The 22,846-nt window shown below is 51.6% G+C and overlaps 1 protein-coding gene across 5 annotated transcripts; it reads left to right on the top strand.

Annotated features, from left to right (window-relative positions):
* Window positions 1-900: 900 nt before the first annotated feature.
* Window positions 901-22,608, top strand: TMEM150C (transmembrane protein 150C). 5 transcript variants are annotated; one of them, XM_062574286.1, is made up of 10 exons: window positions 901-968; window positions 5,524-5,665; window positions 7,353-7,532; window positions 12,705-12,786; window positions 13,909-13,962; window positions 14,083-14,115; window positions 14,218-14,285; window positions 15,801-15,928; window positions 18,440-18,617; window positions 20,631-22,608. In XM_062574286.1, exons 4-10 carry the CDS (start codon window positions 12,707-12,709, stop codon window positions 20,837-20,839), a joined length of 750 nt encoding a protein of 249 aa, XP_062430270.1. In that variant the 5' UTR covers window positions 901-968; window positions 5,524-5,665; window positions 7,353-7,532; window positions 12,705-12,706; the 3' UTR covers window positions 20,840-22,608. The 5 variants fall into 5 exon arrangements, with proteins under 5 accessions (XP_062430270.1, XP_062430271.1, XP_062430269.1 ...); XM_062574287.1 differs by having other exon boundaries at window positions 7,337-7,532; XM_062574285.1 differs by lacking the exon at window positions 7,353-7,532.
* Window positions 22,609-22,846: the final 238 nt, after the last annotated feature.

Here is a 22,846-nt window from a genome sequence, read left to right as displayed (position 1 = left end):
CCCCTGCCTGAGCCCTGCGGTCGCACCCGAACAGGGAACCAGCGTGGGCCAGGGGCCAGGACAAGACTCCCGAGACAACCTGGCTGGAGAGGTCAATCACACTGCGGCGGGGAGACAGTGTTTTTGGTCGTGTGGGTATGGGACTATCCTCAGGGTGAAAGCCAGGCGTCGGAAATGCCCTTAGATTTCTAAGTGGTGATTTTTAATTTCTACAGGGTCGTTGGCAGGCCTGCCGGCACCGTGCATTTTCCAACGCTTACAGGGACAACATCTGCTCGAAAAGGAACTCCTGCGAGCAACAGGACTTGAACGTTGAGAAAATGAAATTGCTTTAAAATCCCATATGCTGTGGTGCCTCTTTCCTCCAGCTTTGGCTGGCTGGCAGCAGAGGTGTGGTGGCTGAGCCTGTTTCTGGTTGCTCCGTGGGTTTTCCTTCCCGGGCAAAGCCACTGCAGCGAAGCTTTGCCACTTCCCACCTGTTGGGCCCAAGGTTTCTTCAGCCTTGGCAGCTGAAAGCAAAAGGTTACTTGAACTCAAAGACCTTCCCAGCGTGGGGCAAAATTGGAGTTATTGTTTTATCCGTGTACACCTAAAAGTCCTCCTGCCTTTCTTTGCCCCGTAACAGAGTAAAAACGAAAGGGCGTGTATTACTGACCACAATTTGCACCGCAGCCGTCAGTTGCCGGCTGCGTTTGCTCGCGGCAGCCGTTTCTCGGCGTTTCGGCAATACGCGCCGGGGAGAGCCGGGGCGGGGAGGCGATCGCGGGCCGAGACGGGGCAGCAGCGCCGCAGCCACCCGCCGCCGCGGGCCCGCCCGTGGCCGCCAGCGCGGAGGGCGGCGGCGGCGGCAGCAGACTCCGCCTGGCCGGGGCGGTGCCGGGCGGCCGGGGCCGCCCTTCGGGCGGGGGAGCCCGGCCCCAGCGGGCCGCCGCTCCCGCTGCCGCTCGGGCCGCCGCCGCCGCCCGCAGGTAGGAGCCGAGCCGAGCCGCGCCGCGCGCGCCGCACCCGTAACGGCCGCGAGCGACCGTTGGCGGCGGCGCCGCCACGCGCCCCCCCCCCCCCCCGGCCATGTTCCCCTCGCGGAGGGGCCGAGGGCCGGAGCCCGGCTGACGCGCGGCCGCGGGATGCTGCAGCGCTCGGCTGCCTCGGCCGGGGCTGGGAGCCCGGTGCCGGCGCTCCCGGGGCGCGCCGCTTCCCCGCAGGCGGCCGCGGCGCAGAGCAGGCCGGAGGAGCCCCTTGGCAGCGGCCGGGCGCGCACCCTCCGGGGCCCGAAGCAGTTCCCCGGGGTCCCGTCACGGGTGAGACCTCCTAGGTAATGATCTCTGCGTCCGTCTTGTTCCCGGGCTTCTCCGTGGCAGCCTTTCCGCTGGCTCCGTCTGAAAGGGGCTTGGGGGGTCTGATGGCGACGGGGCCAGGCAGGGCCGGCCGGCCGGCTGCCGCCCGGACCAGCCGCCTCGCCGTCTGCGGAGACGTTCGTACGGGTTGAGGCTGTGGGCTCGAGTAGGTTTTCCCTTCCCTAGCTCCGGTCTGGGCGCCGGCACGCAGGCTGTGGCCTGGCAACCCCCCGGGAAGGGAGCAGGTTTCAGGGAAGCCCCTTCGGCTCCACTGTGGTCCCTCAGGCACCAGCTTGGCACTGGTGTCCACCGACGAGGAGGTCGCTTGGGACCTCTGCGTTAGCTTTTCCTTATAGCACTGTGCTCGTACCAGAGCTGTGATTCGGCGCCCTCGGGATGCAAAGGTGGGGGAAGGTCTGAGCTCATCTTCCCTTCAGTTCGCTTCTGATTTTTAAGCAAAGCTTCTAGGGAAGGTGGCCGTGAGGACTGTCTAGTTAGCATTCATGCAGTCCTTATGTCATAGCAACATATATGTGTATGGTTAATTATAAATAGCAGCCCAACATGGAGTAGGGAAGTATGGGAAAGGTACATACCAACCAACCGCCTATTGCTTCTTGCGTAAGTGATAATACTGCCTTAAAGAAGGGGATTTGATTCTTCCTAACTTTCTGCCTTTAGGTAAAGGACTGAATAATTGGGACTTGTATTTGGTTGACAAAGATGTGGCTTCTGTTGTCACTTTAGTGCTGTTAAAATTTAAATTCTTCAGAAGGTCTGGTTCTTGTGTTGTTATTCGTATTTTGCTGTCAGCATTTTCCAAGCTTGGGTGATGGGAGTCAATTCACTGGTTTCGTTTCCCGTTTTAAGATTCTTTGTGGTGCAATGTTTGCTGTTCGGATGCAGAGCAGGGATGTGTGTTTTGAAAGCACAAATGTTTTTAGTTGTTTTTTCTTGGAAGATATGTCATGTCCATGGTTTGCTTTCCTCCCCCAGCAATTTCCAGACAGCTTAATTTTGCAAGACCTATGATTTGGCCCAACAGAGACACTTTAAGGTCCTGATCCTGCAATCCAAGCTGAAACAATAAGTTCTGATTGCAGGAGAGATGTGAGTGAAGGAGCAGAGAAAAGTCCGTGGGAAGCAGCAAAGAGGATCCTAAGTAACATATTCAGAGGAATAAGTGGCTAGGAGCGATCACTGGCGGGTGAGAAGGTGCCCGGGGTTGAGGCTCAGGACTGGGACTTGATACGTGCTCCTCCACCCCACAGATTTCCTGTGTGACCTCTGGGCAACTCTTAAGACCTCATTGTCTACCATGGAGATGATAATACTGGGATTTGACATGGTCTCAGGGAGCCTCCCAGAAGGCTTCTAGGTGCCCAACTCTCCTCGCCGTGCATCTCTGCAGGCCGCGTTGCTTGTCATCCAAGGTGCAGAGCTTAATGCACGTTTCCATTGCCAAGGTTGCCCCGGATGGCTGTGCCTGCCTCAGGAAGGCGATCACTCCTGCGGCAGTCTCTCTGCTAGAGTGGTCTTTGTACCACCAGGAGCTTCACGCCTTTGGTGGAGATGTCTGCCCGTCTTCTCCCCTGCTTCCTGTAAGGCACGACTGGGGTTTACTGGTGGCTGCACAGTCTCTTTCATAGTGCAGCCCTCTAACATGTGAAGGGCCTCCTCTGAACGCCCAGAAATCTGCTGATGCTTTCACCTCTCCTAATACTTCATCCTGATACAAATGTCAAAGGGATGTGATTTCAAAATCAGTCATTCTTGTGTCAGCACTAACGGCTGATAAAGTACAAAAGAAGAATGAGTATGGTGGATACATTTATCAATGTATTACTTCAGTAGTGCGAGGAGCCTTTGGAATTTCCGTAGGTGCAAATGAAGCCAAAACACGGGTGTCGTGTCTTGTCAGTCTTGTTTTACCTACTGTTCTTGTTCTTTTGTTGTTAACACTAATGTTGTTTGCACTCTGTCTTGTGTAAACTCACGATTCAGGATGTGTCTGCCTTGGAAGTGCACGTGGAGCAAGTAAACACAAAGCTCCTGCTGTTCTGCAGGTGCCACCTGAATGTAAACCTTGGGCAAATAGGTGATGCTGGTACTTTGCGCGCTTGGCAATCTCTGTGCCAGAAAGGGCTCTCTTAGCGTAATGAAAAGAGCTAAGTTGCAGGTGCTGCCCGCTTGTTCCTTGCAACTCGCCGGCCAGTCCGTGCCATCATTGCTGCTTCTCTGGGGCTTTGGGGATCAATGCAAGGTGAAGACGACCTTAGTTTGCCACCTGAAAAGAGGAGAAGGCACAAGCCACTGCCACAGCAAATGCTGAACAGATGTGTGAAGAAAAATTGCTCTTCTGAGAAAGTGCTGTGTGCTGTATCACACTCCCTAAAAGTTCACAGGCCTCGGATGTTCTCCCTGCTCCTGACAAGTGCAGACTGCTTCACGTTTACGCTTCTGCTGGTAGTGCCCACTGGTGTAACCAAAGCTGATGCTGCTTTGTGGACAGTGCACATGTCTTCGAAAGTGTTGAGTTGCAAGGTTTAATCTGTGCCAAGTGGTGACAAAATGGAGCTTGCGCTTCCAGCTGGTGGGTCAAAAAGGGAGAGAAGGAACAAGAGAGCTGAAACACCAGGTGAACATAAGGAAGAGTCTTTTTTTATACCATTTGGAAGGCTGTATAGCCTGAGTGTATGTTTTGTGTTTGTGGTGGAAAGAGCAATGACAGAGTAGCAGAGGAGAGGAAACCCGCAACTCTGCTGGCCTTCCAGGGCACATACTCTTTAGTGCATAAACTACAAGAGAAAGCAGAAATGTAACTATAAATAACTGCTGTGTGAAGTCTTTTCTGCAAGTGCCAGGCTTACTGTCTTTCCTGACCTTCAAAGCTGCCTGAAATTCCACATCACGTATCTGCCTCTTTCTTCACCAGATTTTGCCTCCCTGTTGTGCCTGCTTTGCCACTCCTAACACTTAAGTTGTTTTCCGGGTAATATGACCAACCTTTCATGCAGGCATCCTATCCACTTTCTTTGCAGTGTGTTCTTGGCTTTGCTTGCTCCTCCAGATTAGAAATGCATGAAGGCATTGGAGTTTGGGGGATTTAGGAGCAAACAAAACTTGTCATCAAAACTCTATAAATAATCTATGAATACACAGTTGAAATCCCTAGACTTTGTGGAAGCGAAACAGCTATTCTTGTTGTTGCCGGTTCAGGCAGAGAGGGCATTGGATTAGGGTGGTTAAAGTGAGTGATGGTCACCGGATTGCATGTCTGCAAGGTGCCTCAGACTTTCTGAGACTTTGCTGCAAAACCGCCCTGCATTTTTTAATTTGCAGAGCAGGGAAATGGTTTTGGAGGCTCTTCCCTTGCAGCATAGCTTAAGCAGGAATGGTGCTGTTCTCTTATTTAATGTGGAGATAAATAGCACTTCTCCTTTTCCGGTAATTCACCTCTTTGGTGCTTGGCTGAGACTTTGGAGGAAGTGCCGTAGCAGTGCAGAAATAGCCCTTCTCACAAGTCTTTAGTACCAAAGGGTTGGCTAATCATTTACGGGGAAAATACACCCTTTGGATGTTGGGCTGTGGGGTTAGATCTGTTCTGAGACTGTTAGAGACTTGCAGTGCTTCTTAGGAGTGGCGTGGCTAAAGTGGCCCCAGCCTTGAATATTTTAGCTACTGAAGAGTCAGCAAGGCTGCTGTCCTGCGTCCTGGGCAGACCAGTGTGCCCGTATCGGAAGGAGTTGCTGGGGCTGGTTGCTGCCTGCCTTGCACAGCTACTGAGATCATTAGGAGCCAGCCGGGCCGGACATGGTTGCAGTGGGCGCTCGCAGGCTGAACAGGGCCATGGGGCAAACACACCGTGTCTGCAAAATGCAGTGCTCTGCAGCTTGCTGTCGGTCTCCCTCTAAGCCCAGGCTGCTGAAGTCCTGTTTCACTGCCCATTGACCGAGCCATTTCCTTCCGTGCTTCTGCCTCATGCACCTCCTGCCTCTGCCTCGTTTGCCTGTTGGAGGCCCGGGCCAAAGGACACAACTGCCCAAGCCCTGGTCATCACAAAAGTGAGACCCCAAGGGAATCAGTGCAAACTGATGTAGGTGCATGGGTCTGAGCGCAGCACGAGAGAGGCCCGCAGAACTCGCCAACGTTTTTAAGGTAGTTAATTATTTTTGTTTGTATTTTATAGCTTCTAGGACACTGGTCTTGAAGCAGGACACACCTGACTGGTACAACACGAAGTGCAGAGAAGGCAGGCTCAGCCCGGAAGAGTCTACAGTCAACATCTCTGGCTTTAACACAGCGGCGCAACACCAGTTCCTAAATGGCCTGTAAGGACTCATGTAAAATTGAGTGCATAGGTTGTATGACAGCAGGAAGCAGTATACAAAGTGCATTTTTGGGGGAAGACAGTAAGGTGCAGAGGGGTGGTGCTGGCCTAGGAATCCATGGGTGCTAAGATACTGTCTTTGAGCAGGATTTGTTGTCAGCAGCATGTTGCTCTGACCCAGGTGCTCAGGAAAGGCTGTATATTTAAATGTATAAGTACACACACAGAGACACGTATTTACAAAACTAGTAATGAATTGATTTTCTACGACCTGAAACTCAGGAATCAGTTGAACTAAGCACAGAATCTGTGTCTTAGAATTGAGCTTCAAAGGAGAATTTTTTACCTATTTAAGATCATTCCCACCAGTCTGCACTCCTGCCAGAAGCCTGGGCATTTTCTTCCCAAGTAAGCCTGGATAGGCCTAAGAGGGACAGTGTGGGGAAGTGGATGCTAATACTACCTTTTCTGATCCTTTTTTGATGACTGGAAGGTTTCTTTCCTTTCATGCACTTCACCCATCTCCATTACATTTTTGATGGCCGGAGCATTAGCATGCTGGATGCATTTGCAGTATGTGAAATCAGACATGAAATAGGTAGGGAAGTTTCTCTGGGTGAAAGCATTGCTTCTCGACATCATTGCAGGGTTATTGAAGCATCTCTCGCTTCCTATGCATGCAACCTGGAGATGCTTTTACCTTTTCCCATAAATCTCTTAAGTAAATAATTAATTAAATACAGCATTTGGCCACTGCACAGCCTGGAGAGTGTAAGTGAGTCCCTGGAGCAAGCAGAAGGTCATATCTTGCCAATGGGTGGGGGATAGCTTCTTTCCCATTGTCCCACTATTTTGTTATTTATTTACAAGTCTTTGCTGTCCCTCATCCTTCTCTTTGTGCACTCAGACCAGAAACCTTGAGATAAACCTGAAAACACTCTGCTTTATTATGTTGGCATTTGCAGCTTGTGGGTGGCGGATGACGTAATGTGCTTGTTTGTATGCTTTTAGTTATAATGATTAGATATCAAATTTGGCTATTTTTATTTTTAAAAGGCAAATAGAGCTGTAGCAGGCTCCCCTTGCCCCCCCCCCCCAAAAAAAGATAAATTGCATTTGTTCCTCTTTGATTATTGCCAATTGGCATCAATTCCTTAGGACTTGCTTTATGTTTTCAACAGTTTCCTTCTTCCAATGCTGTTGGCTCTGCATCTGCAGTCTCTGAAATGACTCAGTGGCCCAGTGCTGTGAAATACAGGAATGCTGCTCTGGTTTATCCCGCAGCTTGAGTATGGGCCCTTGAAATGCATCAGTATGTTCTAGTCTTAAAAAAGATGTACAACTCTGTTAACGTGATAATTTTGTTCCTCCTTACATTCCTATCCTCTGGCGAAATCAACTTAAGGAAGAGCCTGTAACTTTGCTTGGCAGATGAAATTAAGATGCTTATATTAAATGAACCCTGAGCAAGCGGCAGTATATGTTTGGTGAGCTGCCTGCTGTAATTGAAGTGCGTACATTCAAGGCATAGAAGCTTAATTGGTTGAGGGGGTGTAGTGGGGCAATGGTAATAAAGCAAAGCAAACAGCAAATCGTCTGAGCAGATTTAGAAATAAAAATGGGAATGGAAATAATGGAATAAGTCTACACTGAAAGAAATTCTCTTCTCAAGAAATATCCTATGGCAGGGTGTATGTGAACGTGAAGCCGTTTGCAGTCCTGCGCCTGTCCCGTGATGGCTGGCTGCAGGAGCACGCCTTGGTGGGATTTTTGCCATGTTGGTGTGAGACTCTGTATCCAGATGGACCAGAAAACCATGATGTGTGCCTTTGGGAACGTGGGCTGAGGTCAGCTGCGGAGCTGAAAACGTACGTGTTCATATTAGCCTTTGTGAAGCCATTGCATGACAGGGGCTTTCAGCTGCCAAAGACCTTCCTAAGAAAAGCTTGAAAGTGGAAAACAAATGGGTTTCTAACTGCCTCCTGGACACAATATGTTTATTTAGGAAAACATGGGTCTGTGGAAATGGCTGTTGTTGCCAGCTGGAGTTGACTGCTCTGATTTGGCATCTTTGATCATGGTAGCGATGCGTAGCAGAGCTGTTCAGGGGAAGGTTGGCTTTGCCACCTCCCTGTGGAGCATCGAACTGAAAACAGAATTGTTTCTGCGTTCCCTGTGGAGAATTCCGGTTATTTTTCCTATTGCTCTCAGTCTTTTACGTTGGCTCTGTTGCTGGGGTGCTGCAGAGGGTTCCTGTCCTTTGCGTTCCCTATTCTCTCGTTGCTGCTGGCTGCTGAAAGTCTCAGGATATGCTGGGGTCTCCCAGCTTGAAGCCACGAACATCGGGGCTGTCTGTGGAGGGGACAGGTTAGCTTGAAGACAACTATGGAGAATGATCTCTGCTGAACAGCAGTGCAGAGCGAAGCAAGGTTGGCACCTGTTGAGGTTTTTCCTTTGGAAGAAAGGGAAGCTACAGGTAATTTTTCTTCTGGCTCCTGAATAACACAGCAGGAAGAAAATGAGAAATGCCCAGGCGCTGAGTCCTAGTTTTAAACCAACTTCTGCCCACATGAGGATGTTGAAACATCTTCAAGCACATGTGAGTTTGAACCTTATCTCTGCTAGCAGTTCAGTAGCTCTTTTGGGATGTATTTTGTTTTGCCTTATTTGTCCTCATTCTTCAGGATTATTCATGGCCAGAACTGAGGCAAAAAGAGGTCACTGATCAGGGAATTGCAGAGAAGAGAGGGATCCTTCTGGGCTACAGCTGTGCAGAGGAGTCTTGGTTTTCATCTGAGGGACACCTCAGTCCCTAGCAAGGCTTTTCGGGGCAGAAGAGCTGAATTATGCTGACGGGGCAATACATCTGGCCTTGATAACCCTTCCACAACCCAGCTGGGTCTGTGCCCACCTCCAGCGTGCACTTGCCGATAGTTTGGTTGGCTTTCTGATAACTGGCATTGCTGAAAGGGGGAGAAAGCTCCCCTGTGGGCTGTATCTGCTCCCGCGTGGCCAGCCGCGCTGTGTGGTGGAAGGTGATAGATGAGGAGCCACGAGACGGTGGGCAGGTTGCCTCGCATCTCGGGCTGTGTCCGTGCCATCTGCCCACTGGCCTCCGGCTCTTTGTGGAGTCTGCTCAGGTCTCGTGGGGAACCTCCGGAGGTGGCAGTGCTTTTGTGGGGGAGCGGTCAGCTATGTCCACACAAAGGCTGCAGGTATCCTTTGCTCAGTCTGAGGTGGGAGAATGGGAAAAAAGTCCTCCTGGGAGAAGAGACAGAAGCAAAGCTGGGGGTGGGGAGCTGGTGCCATGGTCACTCTGGTTTCTCATGGCTGGTGCAGTGGAAAGCAGGCGGGCACTGCTGCCAGGGTGCAGGCAAGAGGGTGGTGCGCTGGCACGCATGGAAATGTGAGCCAGCATAGGTGCCTAACGTGCCAAGGGTGTGCCAAGGGGCAGCATGAAAAGGCATTTGAGGACATGGGACATATTCTTTCCCACTTTTGGTTTTTGCCCATAAGATAGGGGCAGCTCGCTTGTGGGTGTTTGGGCAGCTGCCAGCAGCACCTCAGGTCCAGCCATCACCTTCCTGATCACCACCTGCAAATGCTTCAGCTCACCCCATCCCTCGGAGGTGGTGGAGCAGAGAGGACGACAGCAGCCTCTCCGAGGCAGTATCTTACCTACTCAGCCGCCCTGCAGCAGCTGTGAGAGGTGGCTTGCCCGGTCATCAGTGCCCTGCAGGAACAGCTGGCCCAATGTAATATGGTTGTTTTCCAAAAGTCTCAGCCCTTGCTGGACACCTGGGCCCACGCGGGTGCCTGTTGTGCTATCTCAGAAGCACTGCTGCTGCTCTCTGGTGCCAACCCAAGCGGGCGTGATGGGGAGGGTCCAGGGATGTCCTTTCTGGGGTGTTTCTTTTCACTGTCTGCAAGTGCTTCACAGAACCATCACCCCATAGGGATCCTGTGTTCTGCGCTGATCATTCATTTAATGTATAGTGATGTTAGACATCATTTTCTGTTAGCTGTCGGTGGATGGAGGATTCTGTGTGGCGCAGGGGAAGCTTTCTGGAGAAAGGAAGACTGTCCTTTGGCTGAAGAGGAAAGGATTAGAGATCTTCTGGGCAAGCTTGACGTTCACAGGTCCATGGGCCCAGATGGGATGCACCCATGGGTACTGAGGGAGCTGGCAGATGTTGTTGCCAGGCTGCTCTCCATCATCTTTGAAAGGTCCTGCAGAACTGGAGAGGTGCCTGAGGACTGGAAGAAAGCCAGTGTCACTCCAGTCTTCAAAAAGGGCAAGAAGGAAGACCCAGGCAACTATAGGCCGGTCAGCCTCACCTCTATCCCTGGAAAGGTGATGGAACAGCTCCTTCTGGATGTCATCTCTAAGCAGGTGGTGGAAAAGAAGGTGATCAGGAGCAGTCAGCATGGCTTCACCAAGGGGAAATCCTGCTTAACCAACCTGAGAGCCTTCTGTGATGGAATGACTGGCTGGGTAGCTGAGGGGAGAGCAGTGGACGTTGTGTGCCTTGACTTCAGCAAGGCTTTGGACACTGTCTCCCATAACATCCTCCTAGAGAAGCTCAGGAAGTGTGGGTTAGACAAGTGGACAGTGAGGCGGATTGAGAACTGGCTGAAAGGCAGAGCTCAGAGGGTCGTCATCAGTGGTGTGGACTCCAGTTGGAGGCCTGTGGCTAGCGGCGTCCCCCAGGGCTCAGTACTGGGTCCCATCCTGTTCAACTTCTTCATCAGTGCCCTGGATGAGGGAACAGAGTGCCTCCTCAGCAAGTCTGCTGATGACACCAAGCTGGGAGGAGCGGCTGAGACAGCTGAGGGCTGTGCTGCCATTCAGAGAGCCCTGGACAGGCTGGAGAGCTGGGTGGAGAGGAACCTCCTGAGGTTCAACAAGGGCAAGTGCAGAGTCCTGCACCTAGGGAAAAACAACCCTAGGCACCAGAACAAGCTGGGAGCTGACCTTGTGAAGAGCAGCTCTGCAGAGAAGGACCTGGGAGTGCTGGTGGATGACAAGTTGACCATGAGCCAGCAATGTGCCCTTGTGGCCAGGAAGGCCAATGGTCTCCTGGGGTGCATTAGGAAGAGTGTTGCCAGCAGGTGGAGGGAGGTGATCCTGCCCCTCTACTGAGCCCTGGTGAGGCCTCATCTCGAGTGCTGTGTCCGGTTGTGGGCTCCCCAGTCCAAGAGAGGTTGCCCAGAGAGGCTGTGGAGTCTCCTTCTCTGAAGGTATCCAAGGCCCGCCTGGGTGCAACCCTGTCTAACGTGCTCTAGGTGACCCTGCTGAGCAGGGAGGTTGGACTAGATGATCTCCAGAGGTCCCTTTCCAACCTTACACATTCTGTGATTCTGTAAAGTTGGGGCTGTTTTCCAAGGGCGTGAATCCGCAGAGACGTTCCCTGTGCCACCGCACTTTCCGCACCGTTGGTGGTGCCCAAGTGGCTCCTGCAGGCTCCGGCGCCTTGGCCGAGAGGCGTGCTGGAGGGCAAAGGAGCTGTGGCAGCCCATTAGTGAAGACAAGTGTTATTTCTAGTATTTGCTTTCATTGCATAAATGAGTCCTTTGTACGGTTTTCGGTGTGTGGGGGGAGGGAGGGTACACAATGAGATCTGCTTTCCGCTCACCTGAGGGAATCATGTTACCTTGGCTTAGACCGTCACCGCAGAAGACAGGAGACTCGGGAATGGCGTTCCTGCAGCAAATGCAGGAAACGGGGGCCGTCACTGGAGGCAGCGGGGACCGACCTGCTCCCCCGCGGCAGGGCCGGGATCCGGGAAGCCGATGCTCCGGCGCGCACCCAGCCCCGCGGCGGCGGAGCCAGCAGCAGCGCGGAGCGGGCCTTGACCGCGGCCGCTGCGCCTCGCCGGTGCCCGAGCGACGCTGAGGGGTGCTGCTGGGCCGCGGGGCAGACCGGCGAGCGCGCCGCTGCACGGCGTGGCCGCCGCCGCGGAAAAGCTTTGTGCCCTCTTCTGCGGAGGGAGGGGACTAGAGATGAGGTGGGAGGGGAAACCTCGTCTCCCCTCGCTGGTAGTTTTTTTTCTGTTGCACACTGGGGGTCTGTGTAAACGCAGCAGCTTTTCAACTGACGTATTTAATGCTTGCGTGATTCGTGGTCCCCGTACGCAGTTATCCCTGCTCCCACGCCAGTGAATAGACCTTATTTGATTGCTTTTCTTTCAAGGCTCGTAACTCAGGATTGCTCGAGGCTCTCCATACAGGCGGCCCCAAATCGTGGCCTCGTGGTTTTGCGCAGGCACGCCGTTGCTCAGGGCATGGCGACCTGCGTGCCGGGGCATGGCGTTTTGCACCCCCGCCAGGCCCGAGCCGGGGGAGAGCTGCTGCTTTAACGAGGCAACAGAGGTGCAGCAATAAGCAGCCCGTGCTGAAGGCGCTGCCCTGTCGTCCGAGGGTGCCGCGGGTGCCTCCGTGGCCCTGGGACCTGCCAGCATCCTACGTGCTTGCGGTGCCACTGCTCGGCTCCGCTCCCAGGGCCGCAAAATGCCGCTGGCAGCTGGCGGCGGGGAGGGGGGATCGCTGGCCGCGTGCTCCGCAGAGATGAGGGGCGAGCACCCGCGTCTCTCCTCCCGCAGGCTGCGGGCGGGCTTGGCCGAGGCGGCGGGCGTGGGACTGGTAACGGCGCCGGGACGGAGGGAGTTGGGGCGGCGGGACCCGGTGCCCGGCCGTGGGACCTCCCCGCGCAAACTGCCAAAGAAAATGCTTTTAAAACCACCCGAATCCTGCAGGCGCATCTGAAAAGCCTCCCCGGCACTGGGCTCCGTCTGCCTCGGTGTTTCTGCACGGCGCGGCCAACGCGGTCCGTGTGCAGCAGCTGAGCTCCTCATGCCAGTCGTGATGGCGCGAAGGGTTTGCAGGGCCCGGTGGACTGGCCGTTGTGAGAGGGACCCCCGGATGCTTTGGCGCCTGCTTCGTAGATGCTCTTGCTGCTTTCGGAGGAGGGGGACGGCGAGGGAGGAAGGCTGCCTGTACTCTGTTCCCTTTGTTTTCCCTCTGTTCTTTGCTTCTAGCAGGTATGGACAGGAAGAAATGCAGCGTGTGGATGTTCTTGCCTCTTGTGTTTACCCTGTTTACTTCAACCGGATTATGGATAGTGTAAGTCACCCCCTGCCAGTCGCTTGGGAGCACGAGTTAGACTGGGGCAGCCTGGAGTACGACTGCGGTGTGGGCTGGGTTGCGCTAGGCAGAGGCTTTCGGGGCTGCTTTGCCCTTGAGTTTCTGAGGGGCTGGCAAGGTGTGGGATAGCCTGTGTGGGGCGGGAGCTGGTCTGTGCCAGGGCTAGCTCAGGGGTGCAAGAGGGGCCAGTTCATGGCTTGGAGGATCACATTTACATCCCCATGTTTCTTTGCTCCCCAGGCCGAGTTTGTGGCCTTGCCTTTTCCTGGCACGTGTTACTGGGAGCTGGAAATAAGGCGAACAAAAATGCAGAAAATCCCCTTCATCACCTTCTCTTTAAATGACTCAGCAAAGCTCCTGGAGAAGTGCTTAGGCTTGCTTTGGGAAAGCACTTTGGGCCGCAAGCTCAAATTCCTCAGCCCCCAGCACCATATCAACAGCCTGCCAGGAGCTTGATGCTGACACCTCACTTTCACCCTTGTATTTCTTAGCAAAATTCACGCAAGACCTGCATTTCCCTAAGCTGGGCTCTCCCCAAGCAGGCAGGCAGGCAGAGCGTGGATTTGGGAGCGATAAATGTGCAGTCGGCAGCTGGGCTCAGCCTGAGGAGGGGCTATGTTGTAGGTTATGGCTTAGCCCATGGGTCTGTGGATGATGTTTTTCAGCAGCAAGGGCAGCTTAAGCCGTCTGCCTGACCCCCATTGCTTGTTCTTCTTCTTGTCCCATCGCCTCTCTTCGTATGAGAACAGCTTTTTGTGGGGAGCACAGTGAAGCAGATGAATGAAATGATTCAGATGAAAAAAGAGAGCATTCCCCTGGGTGGTTATTTTTAACCCAGTTCAGTTCAGTGACCTCGTTTCTCTACTTAACCATGCGAAACCGATGTAACACAAAGGTAGACACAGAACTGGGGTGGGAAATGGGTAGCGAGCCGTCCTGCCTGCTTGAGCAGAGAGAAACGCAGGCTGCCGCCAGGACGGCCTGAGTCTGGCTGACCTCGGGCCAGCGGGCTTCGAGGCGCTTTGTCTTGTTTGAGGGGTATTTGGAATTGAAGCCAGAATGAGTTTTTACACTGTTTTGGTCTTCCTCTCCATTTGACAGGTACTTCATAGCAGTGGAAGATAACAAAATTATTCCGCTAAGTGTGCCAGATAGGTAAGAGCTGGCTGTGGGTTTTACTCTATCTAAAATCAATTGTTGATTAAAAAAAAATAATAAAAGCTGAAAGAGAGAGAAAATCTTGTATCTTGATTCCTGTGCACTTACGTCTCCTAGGAAACCTGGTGCCAAAAGACCACCTTATATAAGGTAAGTGCATAGTTTTCTTCCGATTATCATTCTGATTAATGGGTGTTGTTTATGTAGCTTTGCCATCTCCAAGTTACAATGTTAAACTTTGTATTTTCAAAGTATTTCAGGTGATGCACCTCCTGCAAGCTCTGTCTTTAGCCAAGTCATGAACATGGCAGCGTTTCTAGGTAGGAGCTACAAGGAGAATGTTTCTTTCTTTCATTATTCATTTTGAAAAGTCTTTGGATATAAGTAACATTCAATAAGCACTGTTCATGGATCTGATGATGTGAAATCCTTTGTATTACTGTTGCTAATGATTAAGCCAGTATTATTTTGTCTTCATCTGTTGAAATACAGAATAAAGCTGGATGCATTTGAACTTTTAATTCCCTTGTGTAGTTGCCATCAGCGTTTTAGGAAAAAATCACACAATTGCAGCGGAGTAATATCTCTGTTTTCTAAGGATCCTGTCCTGTAGATATAGAAATGAGAAGGTTCCTGCAGGGGAGCTCACATAGTCACAAGGTTGCTGCCCCTAACAATTAGCTGAAGATGAAAAACAGAAAAATCTGTTTTTGTGGAGAACAAAGTTCTTCTGTTTTCCAGGCTTTGAAGGATAAGGATATTGATTCTCCAGAGCAAATCATGAGAGAGTAAATTAAAACAGCTTTTACAATTTGGATAAAGGTGGATATTTTTCACTTACAGTGCCCTAATTTTTCTAAAGCATGTTTTTGGTATTACACCAGATTTTTTGCAGATAATATAGAACTATTTTGCTAACACAGAGAGTTTATAACAATATGACAAGCATATGATCGGTCTGAGCATTAGCAGAAGAAGGTGTTCAGCAGCAACCAGCAAAACATCTCAACTACCTTGCTTTTCTGTGGTCTGTTTTGAATGCCAACCAAAAGCAAACTATTTGTTTAGCTTTTTGTGTTGCCCCGACAGTATTCCTGAGGGAGTGCAAGAGTAAGCAACATAAAAATGTCCTAGGGTTATGCTATGTATACCATACATCATATACCACACATCATTTTCCACATCATGTCCCTTTGGCTAGAATTGCAGCCTCAAAAGGGCTTCTCTTCCAGCCTTTGCAGAAAACTAATGCAATATTCCAGGCTGTTTATTTTGGTTAGCTTGGAGAAAGTTTGAAAGATCTCAGTACGTTCGTGGGACCAGCTGCTGGTTCCAGTGCTGGCCCAGTGGAGACACTGGGCCCTATGGTAAAACCTGCAGAAATATATATATGCTGGTCACAGGTTTTCTAATGTGGCTGGAGTTTGATGTGCCTCCTCCAAGAGAGCTCACTGCTAGTCAGTGGAGTGATAGTTGTTGCAAGCCCAGTTACTGTGGTTTGAGTGCATGGTGTGTACTGAGTGCTGGGAACTTCACATATAGGAAGGTGCTCTTCTTTTTCCCCAAAGTTTTCAATCTAACTCCTAGAGAAACACAAGGAGGAAGGGAAGCCGGGATCTGGCGTTACTTGGGTTAGAGGAGAACGTCTTCCCGTGTTTCATGTCTCACGTGCCTAGTGGTGGCAGAGGGGCCTGTGCAGAAGCACTTAGCTAGTTTGCTGGCAGCCAGCCCTCTGCCCCAGGTGGAGGGCAAGGGGTCTGTGAGTGCCCTGACTGTGTAGTTACTACACTATGTTTTACATAATGACGCACCTTGCATTCTCTGTTTTTCCTCAGCGCTTGTCATTTCTGTCCTGCGCTTCATCCAGCTGAAGCCCAGGGTGCTAAACCCTTGGCTGAACATCAGCAGCCTGGTGGTGTCATGCCTGGCCTCCTTTGGGATGACCTTACTTGGCAACTTTCAGGTACTGCGCACCAGGCACTTCCCTTCCACACACCCATTTATTAGTACTTAACCCGCTCTTCCTCCTTGGACTGCTCTGTCTGTGTTGTGTCTGCTTTTCTACTAGATCTGATCTAGCAGGTCTTTGAACTATCTGCGATGTGAGCTCTGTAGATAATGTGTCTGGCTGTGTCCCAGACCTCCTCTACCTGCTCTGCCACCTCTGTGTGCCGCAGTAAGTGGCTCCAGCAACATGTTGAGATGAAGGACCCTGATAATTTTTCAAGTATTCCCAGCAGGAGGTGCAGCTGCATGCTTATGTTTCATGTGCTGAGAGCCAGGAGCCGGCATCTACGGAATCTCTTGAACCCTGGGGTTTGGCACAGATGGTCCTAGGTAAAAGGAGTGAGCTGGAAGTCTACATATGCGTCTGTGTTAACAGATGCACAGCTGCCCACACAGATTTTAGCACAGGATCTTGTGTCTTCATTTAAAATGTGTTTGTTGATTAAATCTACCTCCTGCTTGTCCTCAGACTGGCCAAGAGAGGGATGCAGCAGAGAAATCCTTCTTTTCTTGATGTGATGGGTGCCCTGGCTGAGATTCCTGTAATTCTCGAGCTGTTCTGCTACATTATCAGTACAAACAAGCTGTCAGCTGCACAAGCTTGCTCTGTAGGGTGATGTGTCCACTGTGATCATGAGGCTGTGTCTGTTAGGCATGCAGTGAAAATTAAGTCTTCGGAGTTAGCGGCACTTGGGTTTCCCCATCCCACGGCTGTCTGATGTTTTGCCTCTTACTGGGATGCAAGACACGAGCCCCATCTGCTGAGACCTGAGAAAGGTCAGCGTAGGCCAGGATCTCTTCTGGCTTTGCAGGCAGAAAGCCGTTTTTCCTGATAATACAGAAAAAAATAAGAGTTTTGTGAAGGGTGGATACTTGCTTGGGTTGTGGAGTGGTTGCAGGAACTGTGTGTCCTCAGTCTTTTAGCTTTTCTTTTTTTCTTTTTTTTTCTTTGTAATGAGGTGGGAGACAGTTTGATAGTTTTTGACTTTCTAACTCCATGTGGCTCTCTTAGAGTCACGGCGCCAACTAAAAACTTATATGCTTGCTTTTTCCTGAGAGCTTCTCGGCTGGGAACTATGAGGCTCTTTCAACAGCTTTGTATAGGTGTGAGAAAGATATTACTTGTACAGCACAGGGACTGGGAAGCAGTTTCAACCTCTCCTTCTTTTACTTTATCCTCAGAGCAAATGCCTGTTCTTTAAAAGTGGATACTTGGAATTATTCTAGGTTATGTATTCTGGACTAATAATCCCTGCCTTGTTGTTTAGCTGCATCCTTGCTTAGATCTTGTGTCTAATCGTGAAAAAAATATGTAGTAATTAGACCTCAGTCCATGTTTTTTTCCTGCCTGACTGCTGAGCTGAATGTGGCATTAAACCTCACATTTTTGGAAAAATACAGATTGGGATGTTTCAGAGAGATGTTAAGGCTGTGAGTCCCATGCGGTGCAGGCTGCCTTGGGAAAGGCATTTCTGTCTGTGCCATCATTTGAACCAATCCTAGAAAAAAAAGAAAAAAGAAAAAAAAAAAGAGCAAGTTGGGAGGTAGAGGGGGTAGAGATCAGTGAAGACAGAATAATAGGCTATTGTTTTGTAAATCGTGGCATGTTTGATGGGAATTTGTTAAGTCGCAGAAGGCGACAGGGAGGAATTACGACCTTATGGTTTCTTTTCTAGGGCATCCTCAGGGACAGAGGGAAAAAGGAAATTGTTCAGCCTAAGTCTTGGCTGCGCTGGGCTTTCTGAATGTGTTTGCATCCTGGAGGGATCTCTCTGCAGACTGCTGCTCATTAAGCCTGGCTTTCCTTTTGCCTCGCAGTCATGCATGGTCACTGAGCCCAGTGTTACGGGGAACCAAGGGATGAAGAAGCACTTGCCCTCAAGAGAGGTTGGGCTGTTGTTGCCTCAGAGCCTAGTGGATGAGGATGGATGGAAGAGGGGAGAAGCCGTTGGCTTTTTGTTGGGAGAAACTTGGCAAACCAGGAGCGTGTTCCTGTGGTTTGACTCACACTCGGAGGCGGTGTCAGGGTTATGGCTGCAATCTGCCCAGGCAGCGCTGCTCTGTGCAGCTGGTATCCAAGGCTGCATAGTTTGTCTCCATTGCATGAAGCTGAATAAGACCCCAGTGGATTGTCCTTGCATGTCCTGGCCATTGCACCAAGGCAGGGAAGGATTTCTTTCTGAGCGCTGTGTTGCTGGTCCTTGTCAGGTTGCTGCAGAGGGGGTCCTCAGGAGCTTGCATTTTCCTCTGTGCTTGGTTTGGGGCCGAAGAGCCGCTTGACCGACAGCTGTCTGCTCATCTTCATTACATGACACCTTACATCTCAGCCAGAGGAAATGATACAGCATGTCTGTCTCATGCCCCCAGGGATTCCCACTCTTCTCTATCGCACCCCAACAGTAATCCAAGCTAACTAGTAGATAATTTCTATTGTGCCCAAACAATAACAGTCCTGTTTTTTTCCTAGCTTTCCAACAATGAGGAGATCCACAACGTGGGCACACTGATGACCTTTGGCTTTGGGACCTTGACATGCTGGATCCAGTCTGTCCTCACCCTCAAGATCAACCTGAAGAACGAAGGACGGAAGGTTGGGATCTCACGAGTTACCCTGTCGGCCAGCATCACCCTCTGCATGATTCTCTGTATCCTTTAGTCTTGCTCCCTGGGATGGCGGGTAACCTAGATGTCTGACTCTCTCTGAAGCAGGCAACATTGGGTCTTCTCACATCCATCCTCAGATCTGAAAGCATTTCTGAGTGCTGTTCATCTTGTCTGTTGGCATAATCTTGCTGTTGGTTCCTTTGTTACCCCGGTTTTACATGGAAGCACCACTTCACAACAGGCTAAGGCCTCACTTCCCCCATATTTTTAAAACTTATTCATAGTGATTTCTGAGGTGGCTGTAATATTGAACAGTAGCCATGTGGTTTAACGGCACCGCTGCTTACCTACACAGTAGCATTTAAGATCATGCGAAATATAGGGAGAAAATCTCAGGAGAACAAACGAACAAGGGAAGAAATCAGGTTGCTGCAGATGAGAAAAATTTGATTTGCCTGTTAAAATGCTCCAGGATGGTACAGGCAGATCTGTTCTCTAAGATAGGTATTGCACTCAGAAGCTGCTGGGTCACACCAACTTCCAGTTAGACTGAGGTATTTTACCAAGTGGGATTTTGGTAGTGGAGTCTGCAGTCTGGGTGTACTTGTGGTTTCCTCTTCACCTTGTCCTTGCTGGTCCCAATCCAACCCTCCTGTTTGCACCAGATCTCATGTGGACTGGAGGGTTGCTTTGGCAGATCAGTTCGCTGCGTAGCTGCATCAACGTTAATGCTGGGGCAAGTGAGAGGACAGGAATAAACTGCCATGAATAAGCCAATCCCCCTCTTTTTCAGCATGTTGTTAAAATAATTCCTGTGTCACTTGGCTGCTTTTGGACTTATCGGCAAGCGTCCAGAAGGTGCTTAGTATGGAAATGTATTGTCAGTCCCCTCTTAAACTTCCTTGGAAAGGTTTGTAGCTTGGCATCATGCTTTGGTGTGTGTAAGGTGGGAGTTTGCCAAGTGCCTGTGGCGCTCCCCTCCTCTCTCTTTCTCCAAGACCGTAGCTCCCCCAAGGGTGTCTCTGGCACGGGGCTGCGCACTGGGAGCTGTGATGAGCTGGGTCAGGCACCCGCTGTTGGGATGGGCTGCTCTGGTGAGTCAGGGCTCAGCTGCTCCTGCCCTGTCACGCTGGGTCCTCCCAGCCTGGTGCTTGGCACCGAGGAGCTTGGGCCTGCTACAGGGAGGGAAGCCGAGGCAGTCTCACTTCTCCCGCGGGTGTCGCAAAGGTTTGCGGCTGGCTCTCCACCCCACGCAACCTGAGCGTAACCTTGGCGCTACGGGGAGCGTGGGAGAGCCTTGAAGCCAGACAAACCATGTGGGCACAAATTCGTTTTGCTGATACAAAGCCCAAGCGTGGCCCGAGATGGAAAGCCTCTGATTACCTGCTCTTTGCGGTTAAGGGATGGGCAAAGCTGCTTGTTTTGTTGGTCTTTCTTTTTTTAACCTGTGAAGCTGGGTGATCCTGTGTTCTCAGAGTGCAGAGGAAATCCTGAGAGACAGAAGAGCCGGTAGGTTTCAAGGAGATCTGCAGTGAGCTAGGGCCGTCCCCTAGGTCAGGAAGGTGTCCTGGGCTTTGGAGGAGCTGAGTATTGCTCTTAAGGAGCATTCAAACATAACACAAGGCCCAGCAGAGAGACCTTGGTGCCAGGCAATATGCAGTCTAAACCCACATGCATTTGAGCCTAGAAGACAGTTTTTGGCTCTGCAGCTCTCTTTTCCTTTTCAGTGTAACGTGCCATGTTGTGTAGATTAACGCTTCCAGATTTCGCAGGAAGGAGCGACTTTGCAGGTGATCTGAAGAGAAAGGGAGAGTGCACTGTGTAGGCGGTAAGGCATTCCCATGGCCTGAGGCACAGTGACCTGATCCAGTCCCTCTGGGTGGTTCCTGCAAGATAAGGGTGCAGGTCTGGGGTCCATAGCTGGAGCCCATCTCACTGGCTCCGTCACTGATCAGTTGTGTGCGCAAGCAAGTCACTGACTTCTTTTTGCCTCATTCCCACAAGCCAGCTCCCACAAGCTCTCCTGGGATGTTCTCCCTGACTTCCTCTTCCAGATTTCGTCCTAGTGATGCAGAGCATCCACATGCATGCTGCCAGGATCCAGTGGGCCCTGGTGATGTGCATCCTCTGCTACTTCGGCACATTTGCGGTGGAGTTCAGGCACTACAGATTTGAGATCATTTGCTCTGAGTACCCGGAAAACGTCCTGAGCTTTTCCGAAATCCTATCTGAAGCCTCTGAGTACCAGACGGATCAGGTGTAGCCCGTCCTCTAGCAGGGTGAAGGGGGCTGGTGTGTTCTTATAGGTTTATCATGACCTCACGTATACTGTTTTGATAAGTTTATTTTCCATGTGCAATCACGAGCGTATTGCCAAAGGGCTCTGAGGGACGGCTGGCTCATTATGAGCCAAATGAAAATAGCTGTCTGATGGAAGAGGAATGGGGCGTTTTGAACCGCGGCAGGAGAGGGCACACGTTTATGCTACCAGCGGCTCTTTCTCAGCAGCTGCCGCAGTCCTGCTGTTCAAGACGCGCGGCAGCCGGTCCTCGTGACGCCTCTCTGAGGCTGGCACCAGCACCCTGGGACTGTTCTGCAGAGGAGGGAATGAAGGAAAGGGAGTTCTCCAGGCACAGAGAGTCTGCAGGAGCTGCCAGTTGCCAGTTCCCAAGTCACCAGACCGCTTTTTTCACGTGTGTGTGTGGCATTGTTTTGTTTGCTTTGGCTATGTGTAACTTGGTGGGCGCGAGAAAGCAGCTGTTTCTTCTGGACTTGGCCTCTGCCAGGGGCAGATCCAAATGAACGGGCTTTCGCCACGAGCAGGCCGGCATTTCTTCCAGCCGGCAAAGCAGCCAGAGGCGAAGCCGGCTTTGGGTGAGGTGAGGCTATGGGGCACAGGAAGGAGGCAGCGAAACTTGACTGATGCCACCTTGTAGCCAGGTGGGTTGTGCACATGCCGGAGAGGACGACCCCATCCATCTCTGTGCAGCGCTGCACTTGGCTTCGCCTCACAGGCTCAGCGGCTGGAGCTGAGCAAAGCGAGGTGCTGATTTCAGACAGGAAGGCCTGTACGCACTAAAGATGACCCAGAGAAGGTGACTTTCTCTGAGGGGTCAGTGCCTCCACCACATAACATGCCTAACATTTCAAAAGCCTTATTTTTATTTTTTTTATTTTTTTATTTTTTTCATAGACAGGGAGAAACATTGTTTTTTTTAAGACACTGGACTTGCCTGCAATGGAAATATACATTGCAAGTGGGTTTCACATGTATTTTTTGCTACTCGTGCACTTAGAAGTCAATTTTCAGAGATGCTGATGCTACAGCTAGGCTCTGCCTAGGCTCCAGACCTCCCAGTGTGGCCAGTTTCCCTGAGCAGGGGCTGCCACAGGCTCCGGCTTCGAAGGGTGAAGCAGTGCTCCAAGGAGCACAGGCCTGGTGGGACACAGCGTGGGAGCAGCGCTTCCCCAGGGCTCGGGGCTGTGGCAGAAGGGCTTCTCCCAGCCCGGCCCTCAGGGACAGGGCATTACCCAGTCCTTCCCCCTGAGCTGAATGCCCAAAACCCAAGGAGTTTTGTTGTGTGCTCGCAAGCGGCTCTTGAATTGGAAGACTGGTTGAAATACCAAAAAAAAAAAAAAAAAAAAAAGAGGCACTTCTGCTGCAGGCAGGTGGGCTGCTTCTCGCAGAAAAAAAAGCGGACGCACAAAGCCCGTGTCTGAGCCCCCGAGTGCGGGAAGGCTGCGGTATTGGGCGGAGGGGCCGGGAGGGGCCTCACTCCAGCATCAGGCCTGTTCCTCCCCGCCGCAGGCCAGGCTCAGCTGAGCTTTGCGCCTCTTGGCTAAGCTGACATGGGGCATCTTGTCATCCCTGCAGGAAAGTAAGCAGAAATGAGAATGGTGGCAAGAGACGCTTGAAGGGGAACTCGTACCCCATAGTTGCATTGCTGACGGAAAGGCCAGGGCGCAGGGGACTTCGGCGCTCTGCAAAGGGCAGAGCCCTCTGCTGAACGCAGGGACGCTGACCGGGGGGAGGGGGGGGGGGGGGGGAAGACACGCCAAAAAATAGTGTCAACAGAAAGCTTCCAAGCAGCCCCTTGCTTTGCACGTCTTGGGCCAAAATTTGCCCTCAGGCAGCACTGCTGAACAAGGGGTTAACGCCAGACTGCCAGAGCTGCCCCCCGCCCCTGCTGTTAGAGGGAAGCGCTGGTGGAGGGGGCAACAAGGGCAGCCCCCCTGCCTGCCCGGAGCTCGGCTTGGGCCGAGGGGCAGG

The sequence above is a fragment of the Rhea pennata genome, chromosome 4 (genome assembly GCF_028389875.1).
Source record: "Rhea pennata isolate bPtePen1 chromosome 4, bPtePen1.pri, whole genome shotgun sequence".
In the NCBI taxonomy this organism is placed as follows: domain Eukaryota; kingdom Metazoa; phylum Chordata; class Aves; order Rheiformes; family Rheidae; genus Rhea; species Rhea pennata.
The sequence above is the reverse complement of the archived record's forward strand: the minus strand, read 5'-3'. Positions and strand labels throughout refer to the sequence as shown.

Coding starts and splice junctions, on each gene's coding strand:
- TMEM150C (XM_062574283.1), top strand. Junction 13,963..14,082: donor CCGCTAAGTGTGCCAGATAG/GTAAGAGCTGGC, acceptor TACGTCTCCTAG/GAAACCTGGTGCCAAAAGAC. Junction 14,116..14,217: donor AAAAGACCACCTTATATAAG/GTAAGTGCATAG, acceptor GTATTTTCAAAG/TATTTCAGGTGATGCACCTC.